The sequence below is a fragment of the Medicago truncatula genome, chromosome 4 (genome assembly GCF_003473485.1).
Source record: "Medicago truncatula cultivar Jemalong A17 chromosome 4, MtrunA17r5.0-ANR, whole genome shotgun sequence".
Classification (NCBI taxonomy): Eukaryota; Viridiplantae; Streptophyta; class Magnoliopsida; order Fabales; family Fabaceae; genus Medicago; species Medicago truncatula.
Genome location: NC_053045.1, coordinates 54,059,330 through 54,074,475, shown reverse-complemented (window position 1 = coordinate 54,074,475; position 15,146 = coordinate 54,059,330). Strand labels below are relative to the sequence as shown.

Here is a 15,146-nt window from a genome sequence, read left to right as displayed (position 1 = left end):
CAATTACAACCAACAACAAAGACTCATGCATGACATGATGACACCACTAAGACCCCTCAATAAATGCAATTATGCATGTGGTACCAAAACAGGACCGAAGCCCTCACCGCTTTTGAATGGTTAAAGCATTCATCAGGACATTAGCCCTCACCGCTGTGAACAACTAGTGCTCCAGGACATGAGTCCTCCCGCTGTTTATGCATATGCTATGGACCCACTTGTGTATATCTACATACAACTTGACCATGCATACATTCTCATACGACTCCGAATTCATTCAACATGTATGATTTAATAAATACAACATACATTACAGCCATTAACAACATCAACAACCAGTAATCCAGCAATCCAGAAAGTTGCACAATTAATCACATTTATGCTCATACAACAACATCAATCATCACCATTCATATAAGTACAATCAGCATACAAAAACTGGGCAACTCGCCTCGCGAGCACATTTGCTCGCTATGGCGAACTCACAAAACGGGTTGCTCGCCATGGCGAGTTCAAGGCGAACTCGAGGCGAGTGAAAATATGGTGCTCTCGGGAGTTTTGACATTTTTCTCACTCAAACTTCAATTCTAAGCTCCCTATTCGTCTTTTTAATCTAAAATTTGCTCCAGTCCTCTTTAAAATCATTTAGGTACATTAAACTATCCCAAAAACATCTTATAACAACAATTTAAAAATCAAGTTTTATACTGGATTACTCGCCACGGCGAGTTGGTCTGCTCGCGAGGCGAGCTATGAAGTTGCTCACTCACCTTGGCGAGCACAAGCTACTCGCGAGGCGAGCGATGAACTTCTGTATGGGCAGAAAACAGGTTTTTCCCTCCCTCCAAATGAGTTAACAGATGTAAAACTAAGTGATGCCTACAACCAGAACCTAATTCTAACATCAGAACAACAATCTCTACCCCAAAATCATCATTTCATCACAAAATCCATAATCCCCAATTCTCACCAAAAACTCTGTTAAACTTAAAATCAGAAATTAATGTCTCACTACAAGAAAGACTGCAATTTGCCAGGAAATTTGACAGGAGTACTTACTCCCTGGCAAACTTGTGAGGGATAAAACCAGGGATACTCCTAGCAAGTCTTTGAGGGGTTTGCCCCTGCCAAAAGGAGGTGCTGCCATCACTTCATTCAGGAAGGAAAATTTGATCCCTTTGAATTTCAAAAAGCACTGGAAAAGCTGACATCCCACATGGGTTCTTCCACAAAGCCAGGAGCTAACCGAGGGCATGCCCCTCGCAAACGTGAAAAGCTCTGACCCAATGACACCGACAAGACTGGACTGTAAAAGCTAACCATGACAGGGCCTTTCCCTCACTCTACCCCTCCTTTCTTGGCCTTCTCCCTATAAATTTATCTCAACGTTATTCTTCATCATTCATAAAGTAAAAACTTAAAAAATATAAAGTTGAAATCTACTCATTTTCTTCTTCATTCTCTGTTCATTATCTATTTTCATTCTTTGTTGTTTCCGATTTGGTTGCTGTATTGTTTGTCTTGCATCTGTTCAGGTTGGTTGTGTTGAGTTGTTGTGGTTTTTCTATTTTAAGGTAGGACTTTTTCTATCTGCCCAACTATTGTTGTGGATCTTGTTGTGGCTGCCTTGTTCTTCTTCTTCTTCTTGTATGGCTAGTTAGCTTTAATGATGTTTGCACTAAAAAAAACAATGAAGAAGAGATGAGAGCAGCGGTACCTATGTTTGAAGAAAGTAGAGATTTTGTTGCCCACATATAATTATTGATGGAATTAGGGTTTAGTTTTAATTGTTGGTGTTGGGCCGTATAACCCATTAGACTTTTATTTGGCATACTGTGTGTCTTTAATCATTGTAATTTTTATTTTTTTTTCTTAGAATCTTTTATCAATTCAAACTAATTATTTTTCTTTATTTTTGAACATAAATTTTATTAATAAAAATGATTTTTCAAATAATTAATTATATATCAAAAACAAATTTTATTTATTAAAATCATTTTTGAAACAAATAATTGCATTTCAAAAACAATTTTAAAAAAGTCGATTTTTTATTAATTTAAATACATTTTATCAATTAAAATTATTTTTAAAATATTTAATTAATTAATAAAAAATTCGGTTTTTAAATAAAACATTTTTTTTTAAAAAATAATATACCGTTTGCCAGGGGTTAAACCCCTCGCAAGTCCCTGGTTTTTTGCTGATCTGATTTGACCTTCCATCAGTCAGTCAGTGCGTCAGTCAGAGCAGTCTGCACAGTTGCAGAAAAGAGTGAGGGAATATGCCAGGGGTTTAGCCCCTCGTTTTTTCCTAGGGGTGTAACCCCTGGCAAAATGTTAGCGACGAGCGGTTTTGCCAGTGCTTCCGCCCCTGGCAAATTCCCTCACAAACGTCCCTTTTCTCAGGGATTCTGTCCTTTTCTCAGGAATTTTGCCACTGGCAAAAGGTAATATTTCTTGTAGTGTCTATACTACTGAAGCAAACCTCATCCTTACCTTAAAAATTGCAGAAGAAATGCACAATAAAATCACTCTTGGCTCTACTTGCTCTTCTCTACCTTTTCTCCCAAAAACTGACAGTTTCACGTAAAACAAGTTCTGACTCTTTTCTTACTTCTTAACTTCCTTCTCAACTTCCCTTTATTACACTTAACTCTCCATTAATTCTAATAAATTCTAATTAACTCCCCAAACTTCAAAATAATAATTATTTCTCACCTAATTAAATTAATATTAAAACCAACCATATAATAAAGTATATCACACCACATAACACCACAAATATTAATTAAAATCACATATAAGACTCTAATTAATTAAAATAAATAAACATTTCAACTAGGCGTTACAGTTAGGTCAATTTCAACTGTGGTTACGATATATAGTTTAGTCTACCTATCATTATAGTAGTTTTTTTTTTTGGTACAATTATTATAGTAGTTATTATACTGTATTAGTTTAAAGATCGGGGGATTTCTATGGTACACCCGTGAATTACGATGTACCGGTACTCTCGTTTATAATTTTTATAAATTAACTATCATTTTTTATGAAGAAAATAGGTGTTTGTTGACATATATATTTTAGAAAATATCATTTTATATGAAAAAAACATCATTTCATTTGTTATAAAAATCATACTAATTTTTTTACATTTTATTGTAAAAAATACTAAAAATTCTCTATTATGAGTAATAAGAATTCAGAAATATCAAATTTTATTGCGTTGACGTTTTTGGTAAATAAGATTTAGTTATTATAATTATAGGTGATATAAAATAATTTTTTCCTACAAAAAATAACTCATTTAACTATTAATTTAAAGATTTGGTGTATCAATACACTCAAATTGTTGGATGTACTTTAGAACTTGCCTAAAGATCGATATATAATGATAATATAACTAAGTAATGATACCGATGCGCATTGTTGAATAGACTTTTTCCTTCTGTGAACAAATTTTATACAATATAGTCAATCTGAATTAAATTAGTTTATCTTAATGTTTCTACTATGTATTTTGTATAAAATAATAACCTTGAGTGATTGGAATATCAATATGCATGCATGTGAACAAATTATTAAAGCACTCACCTCCATACCCTCAAATAGTTTGACTTTCTATTGGTTTTAAATTTCTTATCAAGAAGGGATAACATCAATAATCAGTAGCGTGTACAAAAAGAGATCAACGAGGGATCTCTGCAGCAACTTACTTATTATTAGAATTGATTTTTAGTTGAAAGTTTTCTTTACTTCTAAATAGTTGTTGAGTGTTTGAATCCTCTCCGGCGGCTGAATGATGCAGCAATCCACTATAAGTTACTCGTCAGAATTTTATCCTCTACTAGTTGCAAGTGTATCAAAAACTAATTATTGAGGTAAGGTTTGATATAAAAAAGAATATCTTGGGGAGGAAAGAAAAAAGAGTGGACAAATCAAATATCCATATTTAATTCCATTAATTCCATCAAATCATACCATAAAACAATTATAGTACAAGCTACACATTCAATTCAACCAAACATGAAAAATTTTAAGAACATCTACAAGAAGTTATGATTGAAATGAATGTGTTTTGTTTCTGTATTCAAACACTCCTAATAAATCAGAAGCAGATCGAGCCATAATAGTAGCAAACTCACTAAAACTAATAACACCATCACCATCCATATCTGCCTCTCTAATCATCTCAATAAGCTCTTTGTATGTAAGTGGCTGACCCATTTTAGCCATTGCTCCAGCCAATTCAGCTGCTGAAATGAATCCATTCCCATCGCGATCGAAGCACTTGAACACACCTATAAGTTGTTCTTGATTCACCAATACTTCTGCATTCATGTTCGGCATTATGGCTTCTACTAATTCATCGAACTCAACAGAACCGTTTCCGTTTGAGTCCATTTTGGTTAATAGGATTTGAACTTCGTCACCTGAAGGCCTTACGCCTAACGAACGAATAAGTGCTGCTAGTTCTAACATTGTTAGACTGCCATCGGAATCCATGTCGAATCGTCTGAAGATTTCTCTTAGTTGATTAAGTTGATCAACTTTAACCTTTGACATATTAATTGTTTAGAGTCTGTAGTTGACAAAATAATAAAGATAGAGCAAAATTGAAATGAAAAGTTTGGAAGAGAGGTGTGACTTATTTTGGTATGAATGTGATGAATGGGATGTGCCTTTTGAAAGGTTTGGAACATAAAGCGCGTCGGTGGCTATATGATATTATTATATTAAGTTAGGGTCACTGCTAGTAGTCTTGTGCTTTCTGGGAAACTCACGATAAATGCTAGTCTTGGATTCTTGGTATTAATTTAATCATGGTATTGTTGTACTATCCTTGTAATTTTATTTTAGGATTAAATTAGAATTTTATAAGGGTGGTGAATTGATGATTAACGTTGGTTATTGTAACTTGCATTATTTTAGTTTGGAATGGATGCCAAGTTTAAAAATTGCACGGATCAAGATTTTCTTGTCCAAAAAGAGAGTATCGTGTCCAATGTTTAGGAAAATTGCTCTTTAAACACCTTAAATTGCTCACAAGCACGTCAAAATGTTAATAATATCACTATTGGATCCTAATTTCCGTTCACATGTGATCAAGAGTTAGAATCTAATATGCTCTAAACTACATTTACTCCCTGAATCTCTAATTGGTATGTTGGGGTGATGGAGAAGTGTAATACAAGTGAGCGGAGCTATTTATAAGTAAAAGTACATAAATTTCAATCACAAGTGAACGAGGAGTAATTCTGATTGTGTGCTAACGGAAATTAGGACCGGATAGGTTTTTTGGTGCTTTTGAGCAATTTGAGATGCTTTAAGAACAACTTTCAATGTTTAAAGGAAGTGGTCCACTGTGATTTACGTTATTTTTATTTGGTCAATGAACTTAATTGTTATAAATTCATCTTTAAAGGTAAATAAATGATGTGAAAAATTTAGAGTTAGAACCCACATCCCGTATATAATGCAATATAGATAACAATTGATTTAAACTTACAGAGATGGTTTATGTCCCATTTTCATAGTGTTGAATATATAATTTTGACAAAATTGATATTAAGCCTGTACCGAGGTGTTTTGTGGGTTATTTTCTGGTTGGTTAATTTTGTGACCGATGTTTAGATGAAAAGCTACTTATACTAATTTCCACTGTTTATGATTTAGATGAAAATTTCTAAACTCTTTAGTGAATTTTATAATGAAGTTTAGCTGTTACACTAAGCTGTAAAAATTCACACTTTGTCTTTTGCACAATTGATCTCGCGACAAAATAACTTATTTTTTCCTAGACTGTATTATGAAAGCAACACAACTCATGATACTTCATGCATGCGTCTAGCTCATCCATGTGATGCCCCCATCTACCGTCCGCAGTCTACAGCTAAGTTGAGGTGGCTCATTGAAATATTTTATCCATTATTGTAAGAAGGTACATCATGTATGTACCAATACTCTCGTATGAACGAACGGCAATGACATTGGTCTTGTATTTTTACCCGTTCAAGCCAAATTATTGAATTTTGACTTGTCATAGTCAACAACTAAAATTGCATAGAAGCTTCAAGTTGTGGATCATATATGGGATATGACGAACAATTTGCCTTAGTAGATATGCCAGATGGAGTTGTTGGTTAAGCTCTCGGGATGAACAAGGTACTCAACTTGGATTACGAGATCACAATGATTAGGAACTCTAGCCATAAACAAGTTCATTCATGTTAATTGTGTTATTTGAACAATTATTTATGACAACTTTTATGATAATCATAAATTTACAAAGAAAATGAGGTATTGTTACAAAAACCAAAGCAAAATCTGCAAATCGAACGTGATACTAAACAATTACTATACCAACCCCAAATAGATAACTAATTTTTTCTTTTATTTACAAATATTTATTTTATGATTCTTTGGGGTTGTGAAATGGTTTGAGCTAAAAAAAAAAATGAGTTGAAAGTCTTGATCTACCAAAATTTGGGCTTCAAAGAATAAAAAATAAATTTCATAATTATTGTTATTTTTTGATTAATTAATTATGTAGGGTTTGTTGTCGTTATCCAGGAAAGGCATGAATTGAGTTATGGAAAGTAGGGGTGCAATAGTCATTCCCTAATTCTATAAGAACGAACAAAGAAATTGTAGAATGATTGCTTCTTCAAAAGGCACAGTACGTACACATAAAAAAACGTATGGAGAGAGAGAGAGAGAGAGGTATAGAATAGAGAGGCACAGTACGCATATATTATTAACTCTCTATTTTATTCATTCATCGGTTTCTTTGTTTTCTTTTTATTTCAGTTAATTTCTTTGGTTCAGTTTATATTTGTGGATTTGGATATTTATGTTTCAGATCTACGTTTCTCACTTCATCAGATCTATAAATTGAATTGAAATTGTTGTTGTTGATAGTGTAAAATAGTATAGAATAGAGATGAGGTGAAGTTCGTCACTGGATGCAGCGGTTCATCGATCTGTTCCTGAATTTTGTTTGTCTCGTAAAACAAACATGAATCGGTCGATAAACCTCTGCATCCAGCGCTCACTTTCCCCTCTCTTCGTTATTTCTCTCTTATTTTTATTTTATTTTATGTTTTGATTTGTTTTTACCTTTTTAATTTAACCTAATTGCTTTTGGTTGTTCTACTTTAATCGTTGTTGAACATATTATTTTCTGATTAGTTCTCTTGATGTTGTTGTTTTGAAGGAGAACATAGTATTTAGCTATGTGGTTTTCTTTTTTTCCTTTTCTGTGTACTGGATTTTTGGTTGAGTTTATTCATTTGAAAGAATGGAGATATTGAAGTGTACTTTCTGGGTGAGGTTGTTATTCCTTAATGGCTGTGTTTCTGTTTTCTGATTTTACTAAATAATTTCCCCCAAATAGTAATCTTTCCCTTTTGCCATTAAAACTTTGATAGAGATATTCTTACTTGTTGGTACGGTTTTTTTCATTTTATATTCTTACTTGTTTGTACAGTTTTTTCATTTAGTTTAATAAATATTATGGTAGAGGATTCTGACCTTTTAAACAGGTGGTCAGAGATTTATCCCTGACTTTTGTGTAGAGTGAAAATCTAACATAGATTAGTCATTGTTACACGGCGATGAATACTCCGATACTTATGTATATTATCATGGTTATAAAAAATTATTATTATGGTGTTCATTGATGCAAAACGAAAGGGTTGATTTTTATGTATTCTTGAGTGGTGTACTGGTGTTTTATAGCATAGTTAAAAAATTTAGTAGTGTTTTATGGTATCATAAATTAAGGTGATAAACTTTTTTATTCTGAAATAGCTATTTGATGTGACTGGGACTGTTCACTCTTATGTAAACTTGTGTTGGTCTTGTTTAAGATACTTAAAATGGTTGTGGGGGTGCAGTTCCCTTTATATTCTGATGCCCCAAATACTAGTTTTCATCTGTTATGCAACAAAACGGAAAAATGTCTACGTTTCATTTTGGAAATTCTACTGTTTTCATTATTAAGGAGTGGAGCTTTTTGTAGAAACTTAGGGATCTCATTACTCCTAACATGTCATTTTTTTCTTCCATATATGGTTTAAAAGGTCTCTATTTGTTTGTTTGTTTTAACTAATAAGGTATCTCTGCATTGGAATATAGGTTTCCAAATTGTAGGCAACAAAGTACAGTGTAAAGCTAGTTAAAAAGGTACTGTTTATAGGTCAATAAAGTTACTCTTAAAAGGTTGTGTCCAGCTTGCAAGAGAATTTATGGGCGATGGTTAAAGGATATGGTATCAAATTCATGTGGATGGATATGTTGAATTCAATGAAAGCAGAACTCAGTTTGGCGCATCATGTGAAGCATAAATTTTGATTCCAGTACTGGTGGGTGTGTACATATATGGAGTAGTAGTTAGAGTTACAACGTTGTGAATCTTCATCTATCTAAGGATATTCTATTATCTTGTTATTTTTTTTCTTATTAATATTTTATTGCTGTCACATTCTATATTCACTTTTTTCCAGTAGTTATCTGAGTAGTGATATGTGTTTATACCTTTGATCAAACGCAAAAGTTTTTTTTTTTTTTTTTTTTTTTTTTTTTTTTTTTTATAACCATTCTATATTCACTATTTTGTGTTTGTTTACGGTAATAAAAATCACCTTTTTAAAAACATAATTTAGTTTGTTTGGATACAACTAAAAAAAGCGATCTTTTTTCTTTAAAAAAAAAAAAAGCGATCTTTTTGTTACAAAATTTTAGTTTAATCTTTAGATCCATATTTTCTCTCTCCTCTAAAAAAAATCTATTTTTTGACAAACTGCCCTCAATCTCATTTAAAGCTGTTTTCAGATTCTAATTTTATTTTTTTTTAAATTTGTAACAAACAGATGCAATATTCTTAAAAGTGATTATTTTCTTAAAAAAAGTGATTTTTACCTAAAAAAAACCTATAACTAACAGGGCCTAAATGAACTAAAGTGACTGAGTTAATTTCGTGTCATATTTGTTTTGTCGGCTAGAGTAATTTCGTGTCATATTTGTTTTGTCGGCTAGAGTAATAAAATGTAAGGGTCTAAATGCATTTTTGGTCCTTTGATTTCAAATTTTTTAAGTTTTTATCCCCTATATTATAAATCAACTTTTTGGTCCCTACATGTTTTTTTTTATTATGACTTTTCATCCTTCACTCTATTTTGGGGACAATTTTTAAGATGTTTGGATAAACAACTTACACACATGCTTATAGCATTAGAGTTTATTGAACAAGAACTTACATCATAAGCTCTTATACTCAATAAGCTTTTTTCGTTTAGATAAGTACATTAAAAAGTACTTACATAAATTGAAGTGTTTGAATGTGTCATGATATAAGCATTTATAAAATATCAATATGATTTACTTTAGAAAATTAAAGAATCAAATCATGATTAAAAATCTGTCAAAAAACATGAATATTTGTATAGGAATAAAATTATTATCTGAAAGTAATAATTTAAGAATCAAATTAGTTGTATAAACATTACAATTTTAAAATGAGATAAATAAACAATCAAAATATCATTATTCACAAGTATAATAATATTTTTGATCCTAACAAGTATAATAATATAAATAGAATAAGAACTAATATATCGATAAATAGAATAATATAGGTTTGGCTCTTTCAAAAAAAAAAAAAAAAGGAAGAATAATATAGGTTGGCATAAAATATAAAAAGAAGCGTATAAAACTATAAGATAACTTTGTTAAAAAATAGAAAAATAAAAAAGAAAGAAAGAAAGAAACGATTATGTGTATTAAAAATCAAATATAATTGGGAGTTTGGAAAAAGAAGGTTCAGTGAGATAGAGCAATTTCAGAAAAGCTCCGTGTTTTTTTTTTTGACTGGAAACCATCTCATTCATTGCAATCAAGAAGTTCAGAAATTACAATAGATGAGACAGGATCAGGGACATTCCCAATCCATTCCTTAGTACCTACACTTCTAGCTACACCTACAAGAGCATGGGCAGCAACAACACTTACATTTAATAAACTAACTAAAATGTCTAAACAGTCAACAATAATAAAATCAATTTCAACACAGTTCATCTTCCCCATAATACAGTTGACTACATTAGCAGCATCCATCTCAATCACCACATTTTGGAGGTTTTGAGTCTTTACCCATTGCAGGCACCATCTCAAACCCAACGCCTCAGCCAGATTTGGGGAACATGTGATCCTCTCGCTCTTGGTGGCTGCAACTTGTACGACACCTTCATGGTCCCTACTGATTAAACCCCAACAAGTGTAGTTATCTTTAAAACAGCCAGCATCAATGTCCACCTTAACAGAACCCGCTTGCGCCGGTAACCAAGTATCACTCCCAACATTTATGGTTTCATGCATCTCATCAGACTCAAAAAACAGATTACAAGCTAAGTTAAACTCATCAGCCATAATAGAGACATTTTGGGCGGCACACACCACATTAAGTGGTCGCTTGTTGAACACTGCGTCATTCCGCATTTTCCAGATGGTCCATAGAGATAGACTAAAGAGTTGAGTAGCTTGGGCATTAGAATTAGATAACCATTTCATCATCCATTGAGTTAAGTTAACCTGTGTTGGAACATGTAATCCGAGCGGAGATGTAAACCAGAACCTTTGAGTTTCTTGACAGTGCATGAAGAGGTGGTCTTGGGATTCCTCGTCGATATGGCAGAACGGGCAGCTAGTGTCTAGAGTAATTCCTTTTGTCTCCAGCTTACATCTAGTTGGTAAGATACATTTAGCAGCTCTCCATAAGAAATTCCTGACCCTTTGAGGAGTTCTAACTTTCCAAATGGCCTTCTACATACCGGTGTTACACGTTACTGATGCTTCAGGGGTGCCTCGTAATGTCTCTTCCTTGAGCAGATGGTATGCTGATCGAACGGAGTATTGACCATTCCTTTCCCAATTCCAAACCTTCTTATCCTCGGGCAGTCTCCATGAAATAGGAATGTTGAGAATTTGGTTGGCTTCGAAAGCATTGAAACTATGCAGCACAAGTTCTTTTTTCCATTGTTTCAAATCAACATCAATTAAATCTGCTACAACAACATCCTCATTTAAATTGTAGACTGGGCTCTACACCTTGAAGCTTGACAGTTCAGGAAGCCAAAGGTCTTTCCAAATTTTAACTTTTGCCCATTACCAATCGACCATCTCCATCCGAGATCAATTACAGATTTAGCATTCATCAAACTACACCAAGCATAGCTGGGCTGGCAGCCAATTTGAGCATCCAAAAAACATGATCTGGCAAAGTACCTACTCTTGAACACCCGAGAAAGGAGGGAGTGTTCGTTGTTCATGAGTCGCCAACATTGCTTCCCTAGAAGTGCCTTGTTAAAATCACTGAAGCCTCTGAAGCCAAGTCCTCCTTTGCTTTTTGCTCTTCCTAACCGATCCCAACTCATCCAGTGAATTTTCCTTTGTTGCTCTGTAGAACCCCACCAGAATTTAGATAACATGCTTTCAATATTAGTGCAGCACCCTTTTGGAATCTTGCAACAACTCATGATATAACTAGGGATCGCTTGTGCCACAGCCTTAACTAATGTCTCCTTCCCTGCCTGAGAAAGGCACTTCTCTTTCCACCCCTTAACTTTCTTCCAGACCCGATCTTGAACAAAAGCAAACACTTCTTTTTTGGATCTCCCAAAAATCACAGGTAGCCCCAAATATCTAGTATGAGATGTCACAGCCTTTATTTCGATCTTGTTACAGATAATATTTTTCTCAATATTAGGCACATTTCGGCTAAAGGACACCTCAGACTTGTCATAACTAACTAATTGGCCTGAGGCTAGTTGATACATAGTAAGCACCTGCATGATTGTATTTGCTTCATTTTGCTTGGCTCTTGCAAAAAGAAGGCTGTCATCGGCAAACAGAAGATGTGTAATTTTGGGGGCATGTCTTGCCACTTGGATACCGTGAATGGACTGATTATTTGACTCTCTGTGCAGCAAATCAGACAGGACATTAGCACACAAAATAAAAATATAGGGAGAGAGAGGGTCACCTTGGCGGATGCCACGCTCTGGAGAGAAACTTGTGCTTGGTTGGCCATTGATAAGAACTTGGTAGGACACCGTAGAGATGCACCCCATTATGAGTTGTAAGATCCTTTCAGGAAAACCCATACTCTGAAGAACACATTTGATGAAGGTCTATTCCATTCTATCATATGCTTTTGCCATATCCAACTTTAAAGCCATAGTCCATTTCTTTCCTTTCACTTTCTTTTTCATCCAGTCAAAACATTCCATAGCAATGAGGGCATTATCAGTTATTAATCGACCTTTGACAAAAGCACTTTGTTCCTCGTCAACCACGTCTGGAAGAATACTTTTGATGCGGTTTGCTATTGTTTTTGTAACTATTTTCATAGCAACATTGCAGAGACTGATAGGTCGAAATTGTTTTGGTGATGTCGGATTCTTGCACTTGGGGATTAGAGCAATAAAGGTATTATTGATGTGCTCAGGAGATTTACCTTCATTCAGAATACCCAACACAAGCTCAGTTATGTCTTTACCAACAATATGCCAATATTCCTGAAAAAAAAGTGCCGGGAGGCCATCTGGACCAGGGGCCTTTAAAGGGTGCATTTGTTCCACGGTCGCTTTGATTTCTTCTAGTTGTGAAGCTTTTGTTACACCATTCTACATGATTCGATGAAAGTCTTTTTTGTATCGCTTCACAAGTCTGCTCTACACCTAACAGATTGGAAGATGCAAACAAATCAACAAAATAATGGAGAAGAACTTTTTCCACATTGTCTTGGCCTGACCACCAAACCCCATCGTCATCCTTTAACTTTTTGATATGGTTGGTTTTTTTCCTTTGGTTTGCTTTCCCATGAAAGAACTTAGTGTTCTTGTCACCATCTTTAAGCCAAGTTGCTCTACTTCTTTGGTGCCACAAAGTCTCTTCCTTTTGGAGAAGCTCAGCATGGTTTCTTTCAAGCTCTCTATACCTTCTCAAATCATCTGTTGATTCAGACCATAAACAACCATCTTGAAGCATCTTTTCAATTCTGACAATCTCCTTACGAACTTCGTTAGTTTTGTGGTCCACAAACTCATTATCAAGAGATTTGATTGAGTCAAGTTTTGATGTGATGTTACCTCTTTTTCTGCACCATGCTGATTGCACCAATTGTTCACATCTGTTGTCTTTATACCAGCTTTCCTCAAAACGAAACACATGAACTTTCTTTCTATCCTTGCCAGCTGAAACATCCTCTAAAGTAATTGAGATTGCAGAATGATCTGATCCAAATCTAGGAAGGTGCATCACCTTGATTGGGGAATGAGCTGTAATGAAGCTTTCTGTAGCCAAAGCTCTGTCAAGCCTACATTGGATATTGTCAAAACCTTCCCTCCCATTTGACCAAGTAAAAGGATAGCCAGTGAAGCCCAAATCTTGTAGCCCGCATTCTCCTGTAACATCTCTGCCTAACTGCAGTTGATCAAAACTTCTTAGGTTTCCTCCTTTTTTTTCATTTCCTGATAAAATATCGTTGAAGTCACCCATACAGAGCCACAAATTATTAGCCAGACCAGCAAAAGAATTAATCAAAGTCCATGTGTCTTTTTTCTTACTCTCATCAGGAAAACCATATACACCCGTTACAAACCAAGGATCATCACCATTATCTCCTTCAACCTTGCTATGAATATGGTTTAAAGAGAATGATAGAATAGAAATGTTGATCTGTTCATTCCATAGAAGAGCCACTCCTCCTGCCCTTTCCCTTCCTTCACCTCTACAACCAACTGCGATTCCACAACTAAAACCACACCTGCGCTTAATTGATTGAGAAAAGCTCCGTGTTAAGCCCACTGATAAGCATATAATATGAGCTTATTAAACTATAGCACAAGCAGCTTATGAAAATTGTGATAAGCTCTTTCAATTGATTTACCCAAACAGTTTTGTAAATGCTTATGTCAGTAAATAAGTTTACATAAACTTAAAATAAGTCAATTCAATAAGGCCATAAGCCTCTCTCGCTTTCCCTAACCTTCTCCTACCTTTGTCTAGTTATTAACAATCCATTACAAAATGGTAATAATTTCTATGATCTTCAATTTCTTATTTTATATTCTCGAACAATTTTGTTTCAATTTAGCTGAATAAACGAAATTTATTTTATCATTATAGGTTTGTTTGGTTATGATCTTCAATTTCTTTGGCGCGTCTCTTTCTCGTTTAAAGCATGTCCTTGAAACTTTTTTCTTGAAGACGATGAAGAAAATTTACAAGCCTTATGGATATGGTCTTTATAAATCCAAGACTAGTACACTATACATATAAAAAAATTAGGGATGGCAATTGGACCCAGATTCAATGGATACCCGCTAAAAAAACCCACAATAGATAATGTAAAACTCCGCTTTTATGGATATGGGTACGGGTCCGTAATACCCACAAATTGTTATGGGTATAGGCACGGGTAAGGGTACTATACTACCCAACCCCGCAACCCCGCGTATACATATTTGTATAATATTTTAAATAATTATTTATTTTTGGTGTATAATTAATTAATTTATTTAGCTATTTAAGCCTAAACTCAAACCTAAATAAAAAACTACTTAATACAATAACAACTTCATCTTGCCGATGTACAATTGTTTAGGGATATTTTAGATGTTTTTTTATTGGACCATAATTTTATTTCAATTGTGATGCTTTTATTCCTTTTTCATAGCTAAAGTGCGGGTAATAGATGCGGGTATGGGAAAGGGCACTAAAATTGTTTCTCATGAGGGTACGGACACGGGTATTTCTTACAAATGTGGGTATGGGAATGGACACTATAATATCCTACCCATTGGATACCCATTGCCATCTCAAAAAAAATACACTTAAAACAACACACCCATATAAAAGAGGAATGAGATGAAGCAAAACTTAGTCCTCATGACTCCAAGTGAGATCCTTTCTGACTTATACCAAGATAAAACAAGAACAATTGTGCAGAAAATTCAGGCCCTCTCAATATAGAAAAACCGACCCTTTCAATTACAAATGGAGATCCACACACGAGATACTATGCTCAATTTTATTTTTTTTACATGATGTTTTATTGATTTTAGTGTGACATGATACACTATTATA

The 15,146-nt window shown here is 34.1% G+C and overlaps 1 protein-coding gene and 1 long non-coding RNA gene across 3 annotated transcripts; one reads left to right on the top strand and one right to left on the bottom strand.

Annotated features, from left to right (window-relative positions):
- Positions 1-3,928: 3,928 nt before the first annotated feature.
- LOC11439178 (probable calcium-binding protein CML15) lies at positions 3,929-4,721 on the bottom strand. Its single transcript, XM_039832998.1, has 2 exons — positions 4,605-4,721; positions 3,929-4,573 (listed from the first exon to the last, which is right to left on the bottom strand). Exon 2 carries the CDS (start codon positions 4,563-4,565, stop codon positions 4,056-4,058), a length of 510 nt encoding a protein of 169 aa, XP_039688932.1. The 5' UTR covers positions 4,566-4,573; positions 4,605-4,721; the 3' UTR covers positions 3,929-4,055.
- Positions 4,722-6,521: 1,800 nt separating this feature from the next.
- On the top strand, positions 6,522-8,520 carry LOC112421303 (uncharacterized). Of its 2 annotated transcripts, none has more exons than XR_005645906.1 (2): positions 6,522-6,742; positions 7,216-8,520. It is a non-coding gene; the product is annotated as an uncharacterized lncRNA (long non-coding RNA). The 2 variants fall into 2 exon arrangements; XR_005645905.1 differs by having other exon boundaries at positions 6,539-6,722.
- The last annotated feature ends 6,626 nt before the right edge of the window (positions 8,521-15,146 follow it).

Bases quoted from the DNA above. Each gene is read 5' to 3' on its own strand.
- LOC11439178 (XM_039832998.1), bottom strand. From the start codon at position 4,565: ATGTCAAAGGTTAAAGTTGATCAACTTAATCAACTAAGAGAAATCTTC.